Source organism: Solea senegalensis, linkage group LG2, assembly GCF_019176455.1.
Source record: "Solea senegalensis isolate Sse05_10M linkage group LG2, IFAPA_SoseM_1, whole genome shotgun sequence".
Taxonomy (NCBI): Eukaryota; Metazoa; Chordata; class Actinopteri; order Pleuronectiformes; family Soleidae; genus Solea; species Solea senegalensis.
In genome coordinates, this window is record NC_058022.1 from 33,571,669 (window position 1) to 33,594,204 (window position 22,536).

Here is a 22,536-nt window from a genome sequence, read left to right on the forward strand (position 1 = left end):
CAGGTATCGACTTTCTCCCTTGCCGCACTAATAAGACGCTAGCAGGTGTAGCAGCTAATCAGAAATAAGCTTTGCGTCATCCCAATTTGCATAGAAGCAAAATGAGTGCGGTACCGTCACACAGGTCTTTTGTTGCCGAACAGCAAAAAAACACATTATTTTTCTTTTGTGCTTTCCCAAAAGTGATCCAATCAGAGACAAGCGTTGCGTCATTAAAATTTGCATACACTCGAAAACGTTGCTTCACACAGTGGATTTGTGGTGTTATATCGCCCTCTAGTGGCAAAAGCTACTTCATCAGGCTGTCACGCCCAAATATGTGTATCAGCCAATCAGAGACAAGCGTTGCGTCATTAAAATTTGCATACACTCGAAAACGTCACTTCAGACAGTGGACCTGGGGTGTTATATCGCCCTCTAGTGGCAAAAGCTGCTTCATCAGGCTGTGTGTCACGCCCACATATGTGTATCAGCCAATCAGAGACTAGGGCGGTGTCACCACAATTTGCATATACCCAAAATGATAATCGTTTCTTCACGAAGATGATTCGTGACGTTTGATCATCTGCTAACAGTAAAATGCAGCCAATCAGACATAAGAGCTTAATTTAATTTAATTTAATTTAATTTAATTTAATTTAATTTAACGTTATACTGTTGGCATAGAACGTAAGTACATGATGAAATAAAATAACACCACAACAAAATAACCAAAAGAGCACAGTGCAGTAGCTAATAGGCCAGTAGCTTCTTAACCAATTGAAAAAAACCACAAAGAAGAATTATCTCTGGTAAGACAACACTTGATTTCCAATAAATGAACCAACAACCAAACAGGTACATAGAATGGTTTAATAGCAGTTACAGCACTTAAAAGATAATGATAAAATATCTTAAATAAAAAGCTATTTTCGTGTATTTGGTGCTACATGAAACCTCGACAAATACAGTTGTTTGCATTTTCTAGACAGAAAATCTTATTTTAAACACACAATTTTCAATCTGCGCACTTTCATAGTATTTCTGGTGCAACTGGCAGGAAACTTAAAAGGAGGCAGAATCACATTCTCAATTGTTACTGTTTCACAGTAGTCATTGTTTTAGGGACTTTCATTATCCACTCTCAATAAAAGATATATGTACAAAAATAAAGTGACACGCAGGTGTGCAGAAATCTGCACACCTGCCCTGGACGAAAAAACTGTATTATTCCAAGTTACCCATCAGCAGTTCATGTTTGCAGTGTAGATATTAGAAAGAAGGGCAAACACATTGATATGGAATAATTACTAGGCACTGAACTGAGAACATGGAAACCAGAAGATAAGAAATGTCTGCACCAGCTTTGTTTTCATAACTTTCCAGGCAATGTCTCAGGCCTTCTTCAGACACAGTTCAAGACTAAGACACTCTATACAGTAAATGTGCAGATATTTTTTATCAGTGTTACCATAGATATTCAGACACTGATTCACTATGCCAGGAACTTACATACCTGAAGGTTCACAAATGTTTGTTCTGTTATTTTCTGAGCAGATATATTCAAAACTATTCCATGTTCCTCATGCAGGGGGAAAGCAAAAGACACGTCTGACGTTCAGTTTTGGTCGGGAAAGTCTGAATTCATCTGGAGGTCAAGAAAAGAGGAGAAACAGGTGACTCTCTCTGCTGGTGCTGTGACGTATGCACATCAGAGATTATTCTGCATGCAAAACACTCGGTTGAACACATGCTGGAGAAAACAGTGCACAAATGAGGCAACTCTCTGGCAAAGCTGCCCCAAACTTGTGCTATTTTTGGAATGTGCTCCAAGAGAGGTGCAGCATATCGCCAGTAAACAGATCCCTCTGACATGGCAATAAGGGATGGGCACGAAAATGGGATTATTTCTTTACAAAAAAGGTACAAAACTGAACAATGTTTTGTCAACGGGAGAAGATGGGGCCATGTGTTTCTTTCAAAATGAAATTAAACAAAATTAGATGATTAAAAGATTAAAGCCAGAACAGTTTTTTTTTCCCTCACAATTCTGACTTTTTTGTTTATTTATTTTATTTTAATTCAGATTTAAAATCTCAGACTCAGATTGTGACTTTTTCCTCATTCTGACTGTATTTTTCTTCAGAATTTTGACTTTAATCTCACAATTGTGAGTTTTTTTCTCAAAACACTGACTTTATTCTCAGAAATCGGATTTAATCTCAGAAATGTGAGTTTTTCCTCAAAACCCTTTAATCTGGGAATTCTGACTGTATATTTCGTCAGAAATCTGACATTTTGCCCACAATTGTGACTTTTTCCTCAAAACACTTGACTTTAATCCCAGTAATGTGATTTTTTTGTTCAACATTGTTCAACATGACTTTAATCTGAGAATTCTGACTGTATTTTTCCTCAAAACACTGACTTTAAATTCTACCTTTAAAATTTGAAATTCAAGTCAGAAATGTGGCTCATTTAGTTTCCCAAAAAAGTGTTCAACCGTAATGACAAAAACATGTTTTCTTTCTCCTCTAACGACGACAAGGAGGCAGAAGCAGCATTTATTTTTCTATGTGTTTGAAAAGATACAAATTCACAAGGTTTCTTGAATGTTACCTGGAAATGTACACAGTTCTTCCTGAGCCCAAATAGGAAGTAAAAAATATATTAATAAGTCTGTTGAGTGGGCGTCTATGAGAGAAGAAGCTTCTAATTTTCACTTGATTTTGAAAAGTCAGTAAACGAGTCAATGGTCTGAATCACTATTTTCAGCTCTTCTTCAATAGAACATGATGCCCATTTTGAAAATGATGCGCCCACTTAAAGGGAAAAGAGATGATAAAGCACTGCACATGTGAGTGGACTATAAATAAATAAATACATAACAAAAAGAGAAGTTTTCCAGTGATTGATGATTGACGAATCTTCCACAAGAAATTTAAGAAAAAAGCAGGTTTTCATTCCTAGTACAGGTAAAGCTGTGACTAATGTGTAAAGTGTATGAAGGGGATGAAGGAGATGGCGGACATTAGGGCTGCAACTCACCATTATTTTCATAATCGGCTCATTTGTCAAAAACAGTTTCTCAAATTAATCAATTAGTTGTTTCCCAAACCTTGAAATGATGATGATGATGTTTTTCCTCAAACCAAAATTCTTCAGTTTTAATGAAGCTGAAAAAACAGAGAGCTTGTTTTATTTAGTAAAAAAAAACAAAAAAGAAAACACTCAAGATGTGAGTGATTTAGTATAATATTTAATTTTAGTAAGCCGATTAATAATCGCTTCATCGCTGCAGCCCTAGTGCGACATAATGGCAGAAGTAGAAGATGGCAAAAGATTAAAGCTGCATTATCCACAGTACCTCAATGGCAAAGTCTTCAAATCCAATCAGATTGCTGGCCTGAAAGCAGAGCGAGTAAAAAAAAAAACAAAACAAAAAAACAACAAAGATAGCAAGATTTAAAAGTGGACAAAGCAGGGCAGATAAAGCAGGGGCAGATTTTCACACAATGACATCTCTGACTGTTTGAGTGTTAGGGTCTTTGCACACCGGATGCGGGACGAAAATCGCATCATTGGTGTTGACGATTACAGCGAACGACGCCGTGTTAAATGTTCGGAACTGTACTTCTTTGACAACACTCAATGGCACAAATGGCAGGGGCCGAAACGAGAAACCTGTTGTTATGAGTCAGATTATTACTTTCATTATTTTTCTTATAATATCCGTGGCTTTCCGGTCATTTTTGAGGGGGGCTATCATGCATAAAAACTCTTATAACTCAGCATGGAGGCCACCGAATTTCCCCAAACTTGGTGGGAAGATGTCATAGACCAAGACGCACAAAAAAGTCGACCGTAACCATGGCCCTCAACTCAACAGGTAGTCGGCCATTTGGAGTTTTGGCGTCAAGTGAGGTCAGGGAACTGGTGCGCCTATGTTACTACCTATGATGACTGGACCCCAGTGTGACGACTGACAGCACAAGGAGTCGGGTTAGTCTGCTTTTTTTTCAGTGGCAAGAAAACCTATTCTTTCAGGATTTGACAGGACAGACGGTTTATATTCTTACCTAGAAGTTGGTAACCTTTTAGAAACAAAAATAAACCGAAAGCGTCTTTAAATGTCTCACCAACATTCTTTCAGTTTATGCACGACTGTTTGCATGAATATCTGATTTCTAAATGTAAATGGTGGATTGTTAAAACCTATAAATTACAGAAGTTGGGGATTATAGATCTGATGCTGATGTAAAAAACATAATAAAAAGGAACCGTGACCGAAAACCGTGATATTTGCCTCGCACACTAAACCCAAAAAGGCTTGTTTAATTACTAATTATTGTCAGCACAAAATGTGAAAACAGCAACAACAAAACACACAGATCAGCTGCGAACGATTTAAACATGATGTTTGATTAATTAATTATGTGGATGCTTGCGTATAACAAGAGCTGTGCAGAGACACGAGTGAGAGCGAGACGCCCCGCCATCGAGGGAAAACTCACCACGGCGTCGATGTCCCTGGGGCCGACGTACTGCTCCAGAGCCCTGTAGTCGTCAGGAGACATGGGCATCATGTTGTCATGCAGTCTGGACGGATGTCTGGACCGGAGAAACAGGGACATCAAACCACCGCTACTCACATATTCGGGCAAAACATCAAAAATTGCGAAAATATGTAACACAGTTTATCTTAAATATCTGCTTACACTTCCGAGACAGATATGAGCTCCGTCTTCATGTAGCCACTCTTTTCTTTGTTATCTACGTCCATTGGTTCTGGAGCTGAAGAATCAGGTCAAACTTGGGTTAAATTTTGTTACGATATTTGCAAAAATAATAATAATAATGATAATAAGGCAGGAGTTTGTGGTTTCTTACTCTCTGTGGGTTTGGGGTAGTACTTCCCGAAGGCCTTGTCTTTGGGGATGTTCGGGTAGAGGAAGCGCAGAGGGTTTTCGGGGATGTTCTCGGCGGCCATCACCTTGTATGTGCGGATGATGTCGGGCAGAGACACGGCGCCCAGCTCTTTCTTTGTGTAAGGCTCCACAGAGTGATACACCGGCTTGTCTGGGTGAAGAGAGAGAGAGAGATTTGGATACGCGGTACGCTTGGAGCAAGTCCTTGAGACTGTCCTTTAAAAAGAACCGGGATATAATATCTGCCACTAAGGGTTTCTCAGTCAAAACAGTGCATTTAGACTGATATTGTGGTTCACACATTTATGTATTTGCAGATTTTCCTCGTTTGTGCTCGCTTCGCTTTACCGTGGACGTCGAGTTCGATCCACGTGAAGGTGATGGCTCCTTCTCTGCTGCTCTCGCTGAACCGCAGCAGGAAGGTGCCGGGACACTTGTCGCTCAGCAGACCTTTCTCCCTCTCCTTACTGATGAAACCCATGATGGAACTGTCCAAACGGAACACAATGTACTGTGGTTGCAGATTTTTTTTTACAAAAGATGACGTTTGAATGAACTGCATGAGCCCGGACGCCTCACCCGTCGTTCCAGAGGGAAAGTAGGTGTCGTTTAATCAGATCCAAGATTCCTTCAATCCACAACCAGAAGGGAAAGGATTTCTCATTGGAACCTTGCTGTTGTAACAGAAAGTTATTTTCTTTATTTATTCATTCATTCAATAAACATGTCTTGTCTTTGCATACATTAAAGAGCAAACACATGGGCGTGTTTATCACCTTGCAGAACTTGGTCCAGGGAATGAGTCCCTCTGGATTCCTCTGAGCTTTAGCTCCTGAAACAGAAACACAGTGACATTCCACACCCTCTTTTAAGACTCTCGCGATTCACACAGAGTTCTCGAACGCTCGTTTCGACACTGACCGAGTAATTTGTCCGCCAGCATGTTGAGCTGCTCCTGGTTCAGGCCCCGTTGGGTGACAGAGGAGAACTGCCAGCTGAGGACCTCGGACAGCTGAGACCACTTCGCGGGTGGAGGCGAGAGAAAGAACTTCAGGTTCTGAAGACAGGGAGGAGAACAGGAGAGACCAAAAGTTTTCATCATGAACAAATAAGAGCTAAACCTCAATGAGCAAAGCATCAATGAGTGTGTGTGCGAGTGTGTGTACTCACCTTGGGCTCAGTGGTGAGCATGTTGTACCACAGGATGGAGGCCCAGCCGCTGGGCAGCTGACAGACGTTAGAGATGACCACAACAGGCAGAGACATGGCCTACGAAGATGACAACAACAGTAAATGACAATTCAGCCTCTTCTGTCTTATATATTCTTGTTTTACATCATTCTAATACAATCTTAACCTCTAGCTTGATGTTGAGTCCCGACTGGTTGAGCTGCAGCTCGGACTCAAAGCTGAGCGAGTGAAGCTCTTCGGTGACGATCAGCGGACCCTGAACGGACAGAAGATATACGGTCATTGTTTGCAGGGAACTTTGCAGTGAGGGGTGGGGAAGAAATGCTACTTAAATCTTACCTCATTTGTTCTGTTCCCGGCAACTTTCTGCTCTTTCAGTTGCTGTATGAAGGGACAAAAACAATCTGTTAATAAATAATAAAAACAAAACACCAACAAGACGTCCAACTTGATTTTATCTATCGTTACCAAATGTCTGAACTCTGCTGCCAGGCTTCCATTCGACTCCTCCATGTTCATCACTTTGGTGTTTGTTCCCAAAATGTTGAACTTCCGGAACCTGGAATCAGACAAGAGCATCGAGTCAATCTTCCAGGACTCGTTCACAAACTTCCCATTTATTGTGAAGAGGATAAAATAATAATGTATACGCGCGTACCCTTTCTTCTCTGTAACATCCCTGAGGAAAAGGACAACATCACTTTTAATATGTGCACGCATTTTAAGAGGGAAACCTTTACTCTATGCTGTGTGAATTGTTATCGTCTTACTTGTCAAACAGGGCTTTGACTTTGAGTTGGTAGTTAAACTCCTGCAGCTTCACCAGGAACCTGAGCACAAAGGAAACTGTCAATTTTTATTTTAATACACATTATATACTGTAAGTGAAATAAAAAGTTTTACCGGAGCTTCACGGTGAACTGGACGCCTGTTTTCAAAACCAACGGCCTCTGTGGGTGGGTGGGCATGCAGGGCTGCCTCTCTACAACCAGAGAGCTACACACACACACAGGACATGTTTGAGCTCCACACAGGATACCTACATTATTATTGTTCTTATTCATTAATCAATTAACAAGTGAGTCAAGCAAAGACTGACTTGGAGAGCAGGTTCTTGAGGAGATCCAGAGCTCGGGCCTCCAGGAAAGATTTCTTCTGCGTGATGGGGTCGCTCTCGTATGTAAACTTCTGCTCCAACTCCTGCAGCTTCTTTAGGTGCTGACGCACCTGCTGGAGACTCTCTGCAACTGCTGTAAACCTGAAGAGGAGGATTTATGATATATATTGACATAAATGCAAATTGTTGTTGTTGTTGTTGCATTGTCGTGACGGTGAAGAGTCTCACCAGTTCTGCAGCTGGTCCACACAAGCATTAGGTGGACCTCCAATGCAGGCGATCTGCTGCCGCTGCTTCCACTCCGGCAGCTCCTCGGAGATCAGGTCAGAGAGCAACGCCTGAGCGGTGTTCAGGAGGTCGGTCAGCTGGATCACCACTTCCTGTAGTGCAGCGCAAGAAGCAGAGGTTACAGCTCCAGTTCCAGTCAAAATGTGGAATAACAATTTTATTGTAATTGCATGTGAAATGATTTAGAGCACAAGGTCAAAATGTCCCCAACAACACAGGTTAGTACATTTTTTTGGACCTCTTTCAGCTCACCTGTCGTTTGCTCTTCAGCTCAAAGCACATCCTCGCGATCAGTGCCTTCTCTTTCTCCAGCTCCTTCTGTGTCATGCCGTTCATTTCATTCTCTACACAGGCAGAGACAACAATTAAACAAACCCTTTGGCATTATAAACTTGTATCCACAAGAATCAGGGAATAAATTGAATAATAATAATTGAACAATGTGTTCACAGATAAAAAAACAGTAACAACTCCGCACCCCTGATCTTCAGCGTGTTGATTTTAAAGTCGTACTCGTCCTGCAGATCTTCCACATTCTTGATGTTCTGGTCCACACACTGGAAAACAAGAACAAGATGGTAGACTGTGTCTCAGATTTATGAGCCTATAATCTCCTACATTAGAGATAATCCCACCCTCCTGATGATATTAAAATCATTCCCCGTGATGATTTACCTGAACTCTTTCTTTGATCTCCTTCATCTTGTTGTCCAGCTTCTGTTTCTCCACCACCATGGCAGACACCGTCACCTCACCCTCCTGCTGCAGAAATAAATGAGGACCCTTTAGTTTTAGAGTACCTTCCCACGAAACGTCAGAGAAAACTATAAAGGGAGTATTCCTGAAACTTGATTACAACATTTTCTAAGCAAAAAAGTTACAGAAACCTACTCAAAATACATTTTTTAAGTGGTCTTGCAGGTTTTACCTCAGCACTCTTTGCAGTGGCCAGGATCTTCTGCTCCTCCTTCAAATTTTTGGAGATGATCATGGCCATGTGGACCGGATCATCCTGGAACCGATCCTGTGGAGACAAATAACTGTTACCCCTGACCTCACAGAAAAGGTGTCAGAGTTGAGTCAGGCCTCAGTTGGAGCCGGGGTGCGACCTGCAGGTTCCTCTTGATTTTGCGGATGTTGTGCTGCAGCAGGAAGTTGTTCTCCAGGGCAAAGCGGCTGTGTTGGTCGTCCAGCTGAGCCAGGAGGTCGTGGAAACGGACGGTAGCCAGCGAGTCCTGCATTGCCACCGTGTCCCTGAGCATATTTTAGGACATATTTAGCTTTAATTAAAGTGGAGGAGGAAGGGCTGCTGCAGAAGTTCAAAGCCTCAAGGCCTCCAGCTCAACCATGTTCTTGTATTTTAAAGAAATAAATAATAGGTTTAGGGCTGCAACAATGAATGGATTAGTTAATTAATCATCAACTCATTTTATAATCAGTTCATCATTTTGTTTTCAAAGATTTCAGCTTCTTAAATGTTTTGGTTGGTGGACAAAACAAGACACTTGAGAACATCATCATCATCATCATTATCATCATCATCAATTCCAGGTTTGGGAGACGAATAACAACAAAGGAAGAGGAGTACATAAAGAGCGACCTGTCAATCAAGCTGCTGTGATCCACTTCTTACCAGTCAATGCTTTCGATCCATCTGCTCAGATACTGTCTTATGTCCATGGGGAAGGAGTCGTCATACAGTTGGTCCACCTGCTCCAGGTACTTGCAGTCCAGCATCTGAAGTTGGCACCACTGCGCCATTTTCTGTTCAACAAGTTAGCCATCTGGGTTGAATTATAGTTTGACATTTTGACCACATCTCTGTTTTTGTCTGTGTAACATCTTCCCATGATTGACTAATAATGGTAATAATTTGTGGAATGACAAAAATTCCACAAATCATCTGAGCTCTGTTCATAGTGAATGGTTTGAATCCTGTTCCTCTGTTTGCTCACTTACAGAGCAAGAAAACGGAAATCAGAGGTGCTGACGCAATACTTTTTTGGCTGTGTTGGTTATTCCCTAATTCAACTATAATAAGCAGAGGTCTGTAATCTGTAAGGATGAATGGTAATTTAATAAAAAGGACTGTTTTAAATGTTTGTGCTGTTTAGCTGGAAAATAGACAGAAATTGACAAAAAGTATCATTTGAATTTGTGTCATTCTTGCACCTCAAGTATATGACAGTGCAAGAAAATTCAAGGTTACTGTTGCATCACACCTTTGTCACTATAGGTTTCGATTTCCCCAAATTAAATAATTAATAATTAAAAGTAATACCTAGGTAATAAAATCCTTCAGCTGAAGTCTTCCGTGGACAAAATCTCCACAAACTAAAATCTGCATTTAACCAGAATGAATTTGTAAGAAGAGAATAATAAAAGTACAAATTGGCTCCTTTTAGATCACCAAGACAACCCAGCAAACTCTACCGCTCCTCATATACCAAACTCCGTCCAAAAAAACCTACATTTAAGGATATTGTCATCTTTACTGACACGTTCCCGTTGAATTCACTCAAACTCAACAACATCACACGAATGCTGAGGCCCCACTGATGAATTCGGCCTGCTTGTGTTTTACCTGGTGTTACATAAACGTTGCAATTTCCACAAGAAGTACAGGTTGGTGGTTAATAATTTATGTTTCAGTCCTGATTTGGTGGGCGGTGACAGTCATAACCACATAACCACCACGATTTAAAGTTTGACTGCTGTTTGATGCAGTACAAGAACACCAAACACACTAACATTAAAGTAGTTTTGTGCTTTTTAAAAAGTAGTTTAGGTTTGTTTATCTTGAAGTTCAGCTGCTCAATACTGTTTGGCATTACAGTGTATCATTAGCTGATGGAATTCAGGCTAAATAATTGCAGTACGACATTAAGTAAATCGTTACACTTACCTTTTATTTAAAGGAAGATGTGAACAAACTTTAAAAGAAATGTAGTTTTATTTCCTTTTGTGTTTTTCCAAAGCTGTGCACTGGCGTGTCAACTCACTGCTGCTAGTGCTGTGTGTCTAACTGTCCGGAAATGCCGTTAGCCAATCACTGCTTTGGATAGACTTCACAGACCCGCCTCTTTTCCTGTGATGACCAATCAGAACGACGAGCAGGCGGCTGTTCCGTCAACTAACAAACCCCCCCATACATATTGATAACAAAAAAAAGGTATTTTCATCATATTTATGTCTTTAAAGCACAGAATGAAGAGTTAACTATTTATTTAATGTATCTTCTTGTAAAAAGGTAAATAATTACATGTAAGATGGGTGAACATTTTTCAAATGCAATTCCGATACGGGATTTCAAAGGGAGGGAAGCTAATAAACACAACAGCCTCCACTGACCACGTGTTTTCAGAGAAAGAGAAAGTAAGTTAGGCACCTACGTCTCTGAAACCGAAACTTATTCTCAGTCAGTTTACACGTTAACACTAAGCTGAAATAGTCAATAATAAGAAATTAAAATTATTTAAAAAAAAATGTTGTTTGTAAATGGAGATAAATTATTATCTTTTCAACAAGATATTATAACACATTAAACATAAATACAGACTTTCACAATAATAACAAATACAAACTCAGTGTGTATTTGAGTAAAACATGAGTTTATTTTGAGTCTATTTTTATTTAAAGAAACACTTGCAAATATAGTTTATTAAACATTTCATGTGTCAGGCTTTACCAACATTTATTAAAAATGTTATTCTGGAGCACTTAATGGGACTCAAATTGATATGTTTACATACATATCAATTTAAAAATGTTTTTTTGCAGTACAGATTGTTGTTGAAATCACGGACACCTGTTTTTACCTGTTTGTATCTTTGTTAACGTTAGACAATTAAATATATTTAGGAGGATATAACTTGTTACAGCTGTGGATAAAGTCTGGAAGTGGACGTATTTTGAGGAGTTATCAGCAATTAAAGTAGATTATGTCGAGTTTATAACAACGTAGGTATACTATAAATGTGCAGTGTGTAATTTACAATGAGTAATCTAATAACACTGGAAATACAAATATAACAACAACAAAACATGATAAAAAAAAGCAATGAATTTGAAATTTGTAATCATTCCAATTACAACTATGCACAAACTCATAATTATGCCTCAATGCTTTCCTCACATTTTTTGAACATTTACAGTTGATTCATCATTATTCATACACATGCAGAGAGTATACAGAGTGCTGAGGACAAAATATGAAACTTAAACCCCATATATAAGTTACATACAGTGAACTTTGGTGCACCCATGTGGTGGAAATATAGAACATTTCTTAGAAGAAGGAAAAACTATCAGTAGAACTTTATCGTCCATAAACATTGTGGTTCGGCACAGCAGATTTCACACCGCTAACAATACTGAGTACAACCACAGTTCTCTCTACACTGGCTTGATTTTGATAACAATAAAGATTTTCCAACTTGAACAACTTGAAATTTGATTAAAATACAAAATGGGAGCAACTGCAATGAACAGAATAGCACATACTATGTGCATGTTTGCACGTTACACCATAAATGAAGGGAAATGTGACCCAGTTCATATTTCTCCTATCATACCATCACCTGACCACAGATGCAGCATCGTGACCCCATGTTTTGCACATTCTGACTGAACGTTATAGTCTGAACTTGTAAAAAGTCAGTCAGAGAAAGACTGCTTATAGACCGCTTACTTTAGAGTAGATAACACCGACATATATGCACCAATAAAATTAAAGTGTAAACTAAATATGCAAAAAAGTGGACTCGTGTTCAGTGCAGAACATTCTGTTCCAACAGCATAACAAAGACTTTTGGGTCACAAACCCCTGTGAAGCACAACAACACTCAGGACATCTGCACTCAGCTTCAAATCGAGATGAAACCTCCCTCTGAGATCACATTTTCTGCTCACATTGTCATTTTAGCTGATGGGCCAGATGCTATTAAATCAATCTGTGAAGATTTAATATCAGAAAAAACTCCAGGAAGAAGGTTTGGAGTTTTTTTCCTCCAATAATGGTCAGGTTTAAGTTCGACTAGAACTGAAGAGGATGACTTTAAAGGGCTGGTTTTGGTGTGAAGCTCAGGAAATAATTTTTAGTGTGATTGGAAACCACAGCACACAACAACTGTTTCAGCCCTTTCAAGTGCCACTTGATGCTTCTCTTCCCTGAATACAACAACAAGAGATGAGTGTGTCCATGACAGCAGTGAAATTTCCTGAAGGTGACAAGTGGCAGGAGATCGGCATTTAACTGTCGTTCACTTTTGTGTCAAAATAGGTTTTGAAGCCAGTTTTCCACAGAAATACACAATCCTGCAGGTTTGTTTGCAGTTACACATCAGTAAAGGGCAAAGGTGAGGAAGAGGAAGTTTTCAAACGGCATCACACCTAAGGCTCTATGAAACAAGGTGAGGGAAATAACCACTGGGCAGGTGTCAATGGGTTTTGGGTGACAGATCAGTCAGCCAATCACTTTCAGTCATTTGTCATTTCAGCTCCATCCAGTCTCCCTTGTTAGCATATTTGTTGGACTAATTTATCTATTGTTGCTCTGGGGGAAGATGGGGCAGCATTTCAATGTTTTAAAAACTACAACACCAGCATCAACCTCTTTTAAAAAGTCTGTTTCTGTTGCAGTGAAAACTGGTCTGCAAACACAGAGTGCTAGGACAGAGAGGGGTGGAAGTGTCGGCCCAGTCAACCGGTTCATGTTTTCCAAAATAAGGACTCACGTGGAAGATGCCCCGCAGGGTTTGTCCTGATCAAGACTCAAATCAGGACACAGTTTCATAAGACGGGACGACAGGAAGCAGCTGGGATTTGTCTATCTGTCCATGCACGATATGACTGAAACCTTCCAAGAGCTAATTCAGCATTTAATAACTTTGTTGAGACTGATTTGCTGAGGAAACTGGCTCCTTAGAGCAAGACCCCGTCCTTGAGTACATATAAAAAGCTTACTTTAAGGCTAAATATTAAATCTAAAGCAATTATTCACGTATACATACATGATTATGTGTGGTATATTCAGTTCATAAATACTCCTAAAATTCACACAATGTACCTTTATAGGTTCAGCGTGTACCTTCTTCAGTGTGTTGGAGAGCCAACAGTGGCCTTCAGGTGAAGGTTTGTGTCCTTCTTGGGCCTCTGCAGAAACAGAGCTCATTCAAAGGTAGTATATCTATACAAAGATAAGATACTCAGCTTCTCTTCTGGTCCATATCTGTTTTTGTGTTTGGATATTTTTGCATCACTGTCACTGGAAATCAAGTTCTGGACCTTCTCAAGAGCAGCCGCAGTGGTCGACCACCATGTCTGGAATCTTCCCGTAGATGATCTGCTCCTTGCGGTTGAAGTAGAGCATGTTGATCGGCGACATCTTGGTGGGTGTGCAGCAGGGCCCCACCGTGCCTCGCGGATTGGCCTTGTTCACCAGGTGTGCGTGCGGGTACTGCTGCAGGTGCATGAACTCACACTCGCCAGAGCAGTAGTTGGCCCGGTATCGCTTGGGCGCGATGATCCAGTCCCAGCCGAACTCCTCGAAGTCGACGGTCAGTCCGTAGCGGCAGCAGCGCGTCTCCGCAGATTCCTCATCGCAGTTGAGGCCCGAGTCGCGGCGCGACCTTTTGGGGCTGTCGAGAATCTTCACCTCAATGAACGGTTGCTGGAAAAGAGAGTGTCATATTTTCATCATCTAAATTTGGTTAACCATCATTATGGTTTGTACAAAAGTCAAAGATAGCATGATTAGGTTAGTGGACTGCTTGTGTGTCTACAGAAGTGATACAGATTAAATGCCCATTTAGACGGAGTCGTTCGTCTGTACTTTGCGTTCATTTCGTCCGTCAGCTTACGGAGCTTACGGCGATACCACTGGAAATCGCGGGGGCAGTATAGAATTAATAGTCCAATCGGTCAGGAAAATGACAAAGAAGCAACCTCCAGTTGCAGTGAAATGACAGTAAAACATGATGCCAGAGCTCGCTGGTTTATCCCTGCAGTCAGAAAACAGAGAGTGACTGACAGGCGCACAGAGACACACAGAGGTATTTAGGGTAGTGACTGAGACAAATACATAGAACAGATGAAAAATCGGTCTTAAGAGGGTTCTTGAATGCATCGTGAAGCTTCTCCACTAAGCTCACCACACTTGTAGATCCTGCAGAAGTGATCAAATTTACCAGGGTTGTTGAATGCATTAGCTCAACATGCGTTGGATCCTGCATTACTCTTACTAGCTCTCGTGCACTGGAGTTTGTTGTTGTTAATTTCCCCCCCTGACAAAACGCTGTGTGATATTGAATTACATTTACAATTCTGTAAGGTATCAACAAATAAATGAATGGCATAGCCAAGGTTAGTCTGTTTTTATGTGTGATGTAACTTACTTTTTAAAACTTTTTTAACCCTAACCCTAGCCTCACTAACACTTAATTATCAGTGTCGTTGCCCTCCTACCACTGGTGGCAGTATATTAGGAAACTATGGGTCAAATTTGGGGTTTAGGTTGGAGGACAGGTTGCTATTCACTTATCTACTATCAATCGTGTTCAATCTTTAGGGGTCGCCTTAGTGGACATCCTTCACAACATCCATGAACCCTCTCTGTGGTCTTCATCTTTTCCCTCCTGCCTGACTGTAAATGTGTAGCTCATGTGACACTTGTGATAGAATGGTGTTGATCATGATTTCCATAACAGACACAACTGTCTGGAGGTTCAATCACAGTATTAATTTGTTGTTTTTCAATTTTTATACACACTTTTCCAATAACTTCAAGTGAGTAAAGGCTTCCAGGATGTACTCACCAGTCCTTCCTCTCCTGGCTCTGGAGAGGTCACGGCCAGATCGTCCCCTCTGGAGTTGTAAGCGTTGATCTCGATGCTGTAGTTGGTCTCCGGCTGACGCAGCCAAGCCTGCAACAGCGACTTGATGTCGATGCTTTGCCAGGAGCCGGCGCCGGCGTCCATGTCGATCTTCAGGGAGCGGACTCGGACGCGGGTGTTGTTCCCCACCCTCCCAGGTTTGAGGTGGGACAGTTGCAGGAAGACAGTGGTGACTATGTGGGCCGGCCGCAGATGAACCCACAGCTGAGCACTCAGGATGTTTTTGGGCTGGATCTTTGGACTGAGGCTGAACAGACAGCAGGACGTCTCATCCTGGAAAATCGGATTAGCTGGGGAAAAAAAAAAATCATTCACATAAATCACATACATATGTTAAATTATCTTGTCACATATATTGATTTTGGTCCTTGACTTACTGTCTGACTAACACTTTACCCAAATCCATGTATATATACCTTCATTTAGATATATTGATTATTATTCTGATACATTTTTCTTCACATACACTTAAAGCAAGTCATGACATGGGTGAATTTGTTAATTTAGTCTAGAAAACATTTAAAAATCAAGTTTAACTAAAAGAAAATAGTACAATTGACAAAAAACTAAAAGTTAACTGAAATGAAACTACACTTTCTTCTACCACAAGTAATTTTTTTCAATACCATTATGTAAAAAGCATACTGTGAATCGATATTCTACTTATTGGAACGTATAAATGATGCGTTTGCTGCCTCCTTCTTACTTGGAAACAACTTTACGCACAGAATTCGCTTTTTACGCACGACGTTTTTACTGCGGTAAAGGACAAAAACTTCGATTTGATTTGATTTTTTTTTTGCTCGGTTTAGTTACGCTTGGTGGCCATAGTGATGATGGTCTCCGTGGTGGCGTGGTCCTCGTCCTCCACGCGTGGGTCGTACTGGTCCAGTAGCTGCGTCAGAGGCGGCGCTTTGGGGAGCAGCTGGCGGATCATGTCCCGGCTGATGTTGGGAGCCTGCTCGAGCCGCAGGATGCTGAGGATCTGGGACTTGATGCTGTGGAGCCTCATCTGCTTGCTGTGCTCCCGGAAGTCGCAGGCCGAACACTGCTCTCCGCTCTCCGCCAGCAGCTTGGAGCTCTGGTTCGTCTCCATGGAAAAGGCCTCGGAGAAGAAGAGGACGGACAGACAGAGCAAGAGGAGCATCCTGTGGGGAAGAAGAGGTCGGTGCAGTGACGCTGGATTAAATAAGTCTCTCCCCTGACACTTACACTTCATGATTGGCTGCAAGCAAGAGAGAAGATGTTTAAAGAGGTAGTAAGATAATACATATCGCACGTTTTAATTTAAGCTTGGGTAATTGAATAACATTATTGCTTTATTATTTACAATTAAAAGCAAAGTGTTTTAATTAACAGCTGATTTTAAACTTTAAAAGTTTTGTGGACAGAAGAAGACCCTCTTGTTTGAAGACACAGCAGGAAGGGTTAACTCCACAGGTGGAAAGAGTACTCAAGTAACTTAACTATTACTTTGTTAAAGTCTCTTTTCTTTCAGGGCTTGAAATTATAATACATTTAATATATATATATAGAAACTAAACAAAAAACTAAGAAAGAAGGTTTTTTGTGTTTCTTATCTTCACTCAAGTGTAAATACCAGCATTACTCCCCTGATAATGAGTCTAAACGGACATTAAACCACAGTTTCACCCCCCAAAAAATCCTGGAAAATTGAAAAATACCAAATGTAGCTGAATATTAACAGCAGGATTACAGCGCCATCAAATAGTTATGTATTCACAGATGATTATTCACTGGAATCTGAAACGTTATTCAAGTCACACCATGTTCAATCGTACTGAGCGATCCTCTATAACTCTGCCACATTAAAAATAGGAAACCACTTCAGGTGGAATTAATTTAAGACATCATAACATCATTCTATTCATATTTTGCTATGAATAAACCTATAAACCAACACATAGCTGTAGGAAAATCACCATCCACTTACAATAATGTATCTGAAGCAGCAGTAAATCATTTATTTTCAGGAGAAACAGTGGTGTGTTTTGGGTCGTGTGCTCCTCCCACCACCACGGCAGCAACAGCCAACAGGATGAAACGGGTTCAGCTCTGTGTTTATCAGCAGTTTTTGAAGGTTGGAGAAACCTTAAATGTACCTGCTCGGAGTTCAGGGAGGACCTGCAGCACACAGGAGAGGGTAAATGCTTCAAAGTATTGTTAGTTTTTTGTTGTGGCAGCACATATTTTCTTAAAAACATCATTTTAAAGCCTTAAAATGAATCTGTATGACTTGTTCTGTCACTTAAACTGTATTTTAATGTATATATACTTGTCTGTACTGTTTAACATGTGTAACCTTGAGGCTTCGAGGACTTGTTTGTCTTGATTTTACTGCAAACAGAAGCTTCTGGAAGAGTCTTAAATACATTTTTAACAGCTTTTTCTTTCTCTCTGTAGTCATGGAAATGATCATCAAAGTGTCGCCAAAATTCTGACCATTCCTCCAGAGCGTCAGTGAAATGGGATGTAATGAGTCGACATGCTGGCCTTCGTCCCACTCAGACAAACGCAGGGAGGACGTTGTCGTCTACAGAGAAGGAGGAGATGAGACCACAGTCTTTCTGGAGGAGAAGCTGGAGCAGGAGATCGAGGAGCTCAGGGAGATTCAATGCTTTGTCAGACCAGAGGAGACGACGGAGGACATCTGTCTTCCAGTCAGTCAACCGCTTCTGGATTTTGCTCAGAAGATGTCAGAGGACATCGTCGCTCAGGCTCTGCAGCTCTTCTGGGAGGTGGAGATTCAGTACAACAGCCTGCCGTTCATTGACAATGACACGGACTACGTTGCATGAGGACGATCCTGTAATGCTGGAGGAATGCAGCTTCTCTGTCATCTGTTCTTTCTGCGTCATGATTATGTGTTGCAACGGAGATAATAGTTGTGTTGTGACCAACATTTCTCAAACTGGAGGAACTATTTTCTTTCATGGATGAGTTTACATTCAGCACTGACATCATTGTACCACATGGTGTCACCGGTGATTCCCTCTATTCAGTCCCTTATTTATCTCGTTTACTCTCAGCAAAAGAGACACAGTCAAGAATTTCTAGGCATAAATGTATGTGACATTTTGAGAATTCACGTCAGTTTTGGTTAGAAATCAAATGTCTGGATGTAAAATGTCCACCAAAAAGCATATAAAGAGTGTTATCTTATTATTAATAATAATAATAATAATAATAATAATAATGATAATGATGTTATTGTCGGTGAAAAAACAACACCTGTTCAACAAGATATGCTGCATGTGCTCAGTGCACGTTGAAAACAGAAGCCGAGGTTACTCAGGGTTAAGTCAATGTTTCCCTCGCTCAGTGTTTTTTTTTTTTTTCGTGTCTGTTTTGGCAGCAGTAAGAGATTAAACTTGACTTTTTAGGGAGGGAGTGATTGCTTGGCTTAGTTATACATTGATAAAAAAGCCAAAGATTAAAACAAAACACTGTAATTCACATTTAAGTTCTTCAAAGTTTCCAGAAGTATTGATTAAAACTATATTTAATTCATGGTTTTTCTCAGAGGACGGACCTTTTTTGGTGTGGAATAGGCAGTAAGGTGATTTTGAGTTATGGTTTGACATTGAACTATTATGTTCAAGGTCAGGAATGAACCTGTGTGAAGTGTGGAGATATGACTTTAATAAAAGTGTAAATACAGTATTTTTCATGTTCATTTTTGCCTGTATAGGACCCAAATGTATCATTATTTTTTCTGTTTAGTTTTGATCAAAAGTCAAAAGGACAACAAATGAAACGGTATAAGATTACATTTAAAATCAGGACAAAAGGACTGCAAAGGAATTATTTCCAGTTTGTCTTTAAATTTTCTTTTATTTAAAGGGCAAACATACAAGATTTAGCCAGTTGCACAATAATGTTAATGTACTTGTGTGTTTATTCAGCTCCCAGAAGAAACAATGGCTCTAAAATGAGTATAATGTGGTCAATGCATGTTCCTTTTAAAGAGAAGGAACATGGTGACGTAGAGTCTGCAGTGTTTGGCGTCTGGAAGAGAAAAGGAAGACAAACCAAAGAAGATTAAATTCTTTGCTGTAATGACATAAAGTATAACATAGTGAGATCAGACAGGGAAATTAGCTTCACCAAATCTGAGTTAAAGGTCCAGTGTGTAACCTTTAAGATGGTTAATTGACAGACATTGAAGAAACTGTATAAATCAGAATCTGATCTCCCTGACCAACTGTTCACATCAGACACTACATATTGTTAGTGATCAGATGCAATCTGTTTGTGTGTCCATATTGACATCGTCTAGTCAGATTCAAAACCACCTCTGTATGTGGTTTGAATCAGATCTCACGTGGTGTTGTTTTGCTGTGCAGACTGCCAAGAAAATCAAGCTGGATAACAATCTGGATATGTGGGAAAAATCTGATGTAGGTTTGGTGTTTGTAGCCTTAGATTATGCAGGGGCTCATCATAGCAGGATCACATACAAACTCACCATCTTTCTACCGGCCTCCCCGTCCATGGCCACGCCCGTGGCCACGCCCATGGCCACGCCCGTGCTTGTGTTTGCGGCCATGTTTTTTACGGTGGCCATGCTCATCTTCGCTGCCACTGCCACTACCGCTGCCGCTGCCACTGCCACTCCCGCTGCCACGGCCCGGGCTTCCACCTCCACGACGGCCACCTCCATGACCATCGTCGTCATCATCACCGTGGTCTCTTCTTTGATGGCCATCTCCATGACGATCATCGTCATCGCGATCTCTTCTTTGACGGCTATCTCCATGACGATCATCGCCATCGCGATCTCTTCTTTGTTGACCATCTCCATGACGATCATCGTCATCGCGATCCTTTCCACGGTCGTCCCCTCCCTCAGGACGCAGACCTTCAGAGAGGTCTAAGTTGTACCCTGACGGGTGGGTGTCTGTAAGGGGCACCAATTGAAGACAAAGTCAAATCATTTTTACCTTGATACAGTAACTGATCTGGAAAAATGAACATTTTCTTACCTGAAGCGGTGCTGAACATGATCTCCCTGCAGCGATACGCACTGAAATGAACATACAAATACATTAAATGAAGGGCGGTACCATTTTAGGTTCCAGTCCAACCGGTCGGACAAGACAATAGCGGTGACTGTTACAGACGCACAACAAAACAAAAAAAAACAAAACACAAAAAGTCGATGAAAAGTTGAGACAAAGTGTCCTAACTGCCTCAGCATCCGTATGTTTTTAAGGCTTTAAATCTAAAAAACCAGGGGTTAGTTTGGTCAAATACAGAAGTGGAGTTATTATATCATATCTATTCTACTTGTTAAAAAAAATTATGTTTGTTTTGGCTTCAGCTTGCTGTGGTACATAGTAAAAATAGATAACTGCAGGTTATTTCATGCTCTATTTTAATCACAGGAAAACAAACAATAATAAAATAAAACTCTTGGACTTACCCGAACTGTGCAGCTGTCACTACCTGCTCTGTCTGTCAGCGCAGACAAGATGCACCTTTAATTAAAAAGGCTGCTTCTCACACATTCCCGTCTCATGACTGTCAGCGAGGAGGCGGAGCGAGGTGTTGACTTTAATTGAGGAGGAGAAACTTCATTTCCATTCAACGCTTCAGTGCGTTACTAAATCAACTGTTGCCAACTGTTTTGACCGTGCGATTTTAAATTCAATGTGTTTGACAAATTCTAAGATTAAGATTTGCAGACAGGCTTTGGGAACATAGGAATATATTAGGAACAAAATGGAAAACACACTGTAGAAACATGACTTTAGAAGATGAAGGCAGGGAGTTACAGGCCTGTGGGGATAAATGACCTGGATGCAGAAACATCTGACTGTAGATGTTTTTACCTGACTGTACTTTATCCTGATTGTGTTGAAAATTAAATTACAGTTAAATAATAAGAAAAAATAGAATTAATCATGAATAAAGAGCAGTATTGTTGGGTGGATGTGTCATGTGACCTGTATACCGGTATTTTTGGAGTACCAGTATAAAAAAAGCCATATTTCTTGAGAAACATAGTTAAATGCAACATTCTGTCATTAAGAACCGGTCTTTTATTGTGAAAAGGTGTTAGGAAACCACCTCTTTTTGAAAAATCTGTGAAACTTTCCTACCTGATATAGTCAATAATAGAAGGAGCATCAAGTAAGTGGAGCATGATTAGTGTCACAGGCTCCGCCTATGTTTGTGTCAGTGGTTGAACACGTCTTTCCTGTGACCCGACGCATCCATCTATCCACACCTAGCACATGCTTCAACTTACCCAAAACAAACGGATGCCTGACGGATTAGTACTCACTGTGAACTCTGTCTGTCTGTGTGTGTGGCTGTGCTCAGATGTCACAGGTGGAGCATGTGACACTAACGATGCCCCACCTGCAGCTCATTTACTGTGATTATTGATTATATTATGGGCTGGAAATGTTCGACGAAGAGAAAGAAGAGAAAACAGCAGATATCTGACACCTTTCACAATAAAAGACCAGATCTCAAAGCAACATCATAATATGCAGCAATTATGACATTTTGTGATATTTTTCATAGAATTTCAAAATAAAAGTGTTTGTTTGGATATGGAACGATAAATAGTTTACAATAATGCGAGTTTGGTATCAGACGCATACAGTCATGTGACAGTCATGTGACACATGCTATATTTAGAATGTTTTTTTATTTTTTATAATAGTAATAAGACATTAAATGTATTACATTTGACATTAAACTACATAAATATATATATATATGAGCTTGTTTGGTGTTTTAATTACAGTTCAAGTTTAAGTACAGTTTTATTATTTCCTTAGTTTTAGATTTATTTCTCCGTATTTGATTCATTTTGCATCATAAATATGCCGTTATTGTGAAGTATACATCGTTCCATATAAAAACAAGCACTCTTATAATAATATTATGAATATCTTTATTGAGTTATAATTTTTATAATATAATTTTATAAATTCTAAGGTCATATTGCCCCTCTTGACCAGACTAGATGCCCCGGTACAGGATTTTGCATTTTTCTCGTTCTCACACTTAATTGAAAATAAAGTTTTTCCCAAACAATTTTAAAGTAATTGATAAAAAACTATTTCTTCCAGACAAAAGAACATCCTAAAAACAATCCAGACGT

At 40.2% G+C, this 22,536-nt stretch overlaps 2 protein-coding genes across 4 annotated transcripts; both read right to left on the minus strand.

Annotated features, from left to right (window-relative positions):
- Positions 1-838: 838 nt before the first annotated feature.
- Positions 839-10,528, minus strand: stat1a (signal transducer and activator of transcription 1a). 3 transcript variants are annotated; one of them, XM_044018202.1, is made up of 25 exons: positions 10,409-10,528; positions 9,137-9,267; positions 8,613-8,757; positions 8,432-8,527; positions 8,179-8,265; positions 7,982-8,060; positions 7,756-7,847; positions 7,444-7,595; positions 7,198-7,356; positions 7,002-7,094; positions 6,869-6,928; positions 6,757-6,777; positions 6,567-6,657; positions 6,438-6,479; positions 6,265-6,354; positions 6,078-6,176; positions 5,829-5,964; positions 5,684-5,739; positions 5,487-5,581; positions 5,256-5,395; positions 4,870-5,058; positions 4,698-4,773; positions 4,494-4,590; positions 3,098-3,155; positions 839-1,627 (listed from the first exon to the last, which is right to left on the minus strand). In XM_044018202.1, the coding sequence occupies exons 2-24, from the start codon at positions 9,262-9,264 to the stop codon at positions 3,147-3,149; spliced, it is 2,232 nt and encodes a 743-aa protein (XP_043874137.1). In that variant the 5' UTR covers positions 9,265-9,267; positions 10,409-10,528; the 3' UTR covers positions 839-1,627; positions 3,098-3,146. The 3 variants fall into 3 exon arrangements, with proteins under 3 accessions (XP_043874137.1, XP_043874127.1, XP_043874133.1); XM_044018192.1 differs by lacking the exon at positions 3,098-3,155 and adding an exon at positions 3,347-3,385; XM_044018198.1 differs by lacking the exon at positions 3,098-3,155.
- A 636-nt stretch (positions 10,529-11,164) lies between these two features.
- LOC122765358 (growth/differentiation factor 8-like) lies at positions 11,165-17,399 on the minus strand. The gene is made up of 4 exons (XM_044019585.1): positions 17,350-17,399; positions 16,212-16,543; positions 15,318-15,685; positions 11,165-14,173 (listed from the first exon to the last, which is right to left on the minus strand). Exons 2-4 carry the CDS (start codon positions 16,540-16,542, stop codon positions 13,793-13,795), a joined length of 1,080 nt encoding a protein of 359 aa, XP_043875520.1. The 5' UTR covers position 16,543; positions 17,350-17,399; the 3' UTR covers positions 11,165-13,792.
- Positions 17,400-22,536: the final 5,137 nt, after the last annotated feature.

Bases quoted from the DNA above. Each gene is read 5' to 3' on its own strand.
- LOC122765358 (XM_044019585.1), bottom strand. From the start codon at position 16,542: ATGCTCCTCTTGCTCTGTCTGTCCGTCCTCTTCTTCTCCGAGGCCTTT. The intron at 15,686-16,211 runs GTAACTAAACCG...TTTTTTCCCCAG, and splicing joins CATCACTATGGCCACCAAGC to CTAATCCGATTTTCCAGGAT. The intron at 14,174-15,317 runs GTGAGTACATCC...TCTCTTTTCCAG, and splicing joins AGCCAGGAGAGGAAGGACTG to CAACCGTTCATTGAGGTGAA.
- stat1a (XM_044018192.1), bottom strand. From the start codon at position 9,264: ATGGCGCAGTGGTGCCAACTTCAGATGCTGGACTGCAAGTACCTGGAG. The intron at 7,095-7,197 runs GTCAGTCTTTGC...GTGTGTGTGTAG, and splicing joins CTCAAGAACCTGCTCTCCAA to CTCTCTGGTTGTAGAGAGGC. The intron at 6,929-7,001 runs GTAAAACTTTTT...CTTTGTGCTCAG, and splicing joins CAGTTCACCGTGAAGCTCCG to GTTCCTGGTGAAGCTGCAGG.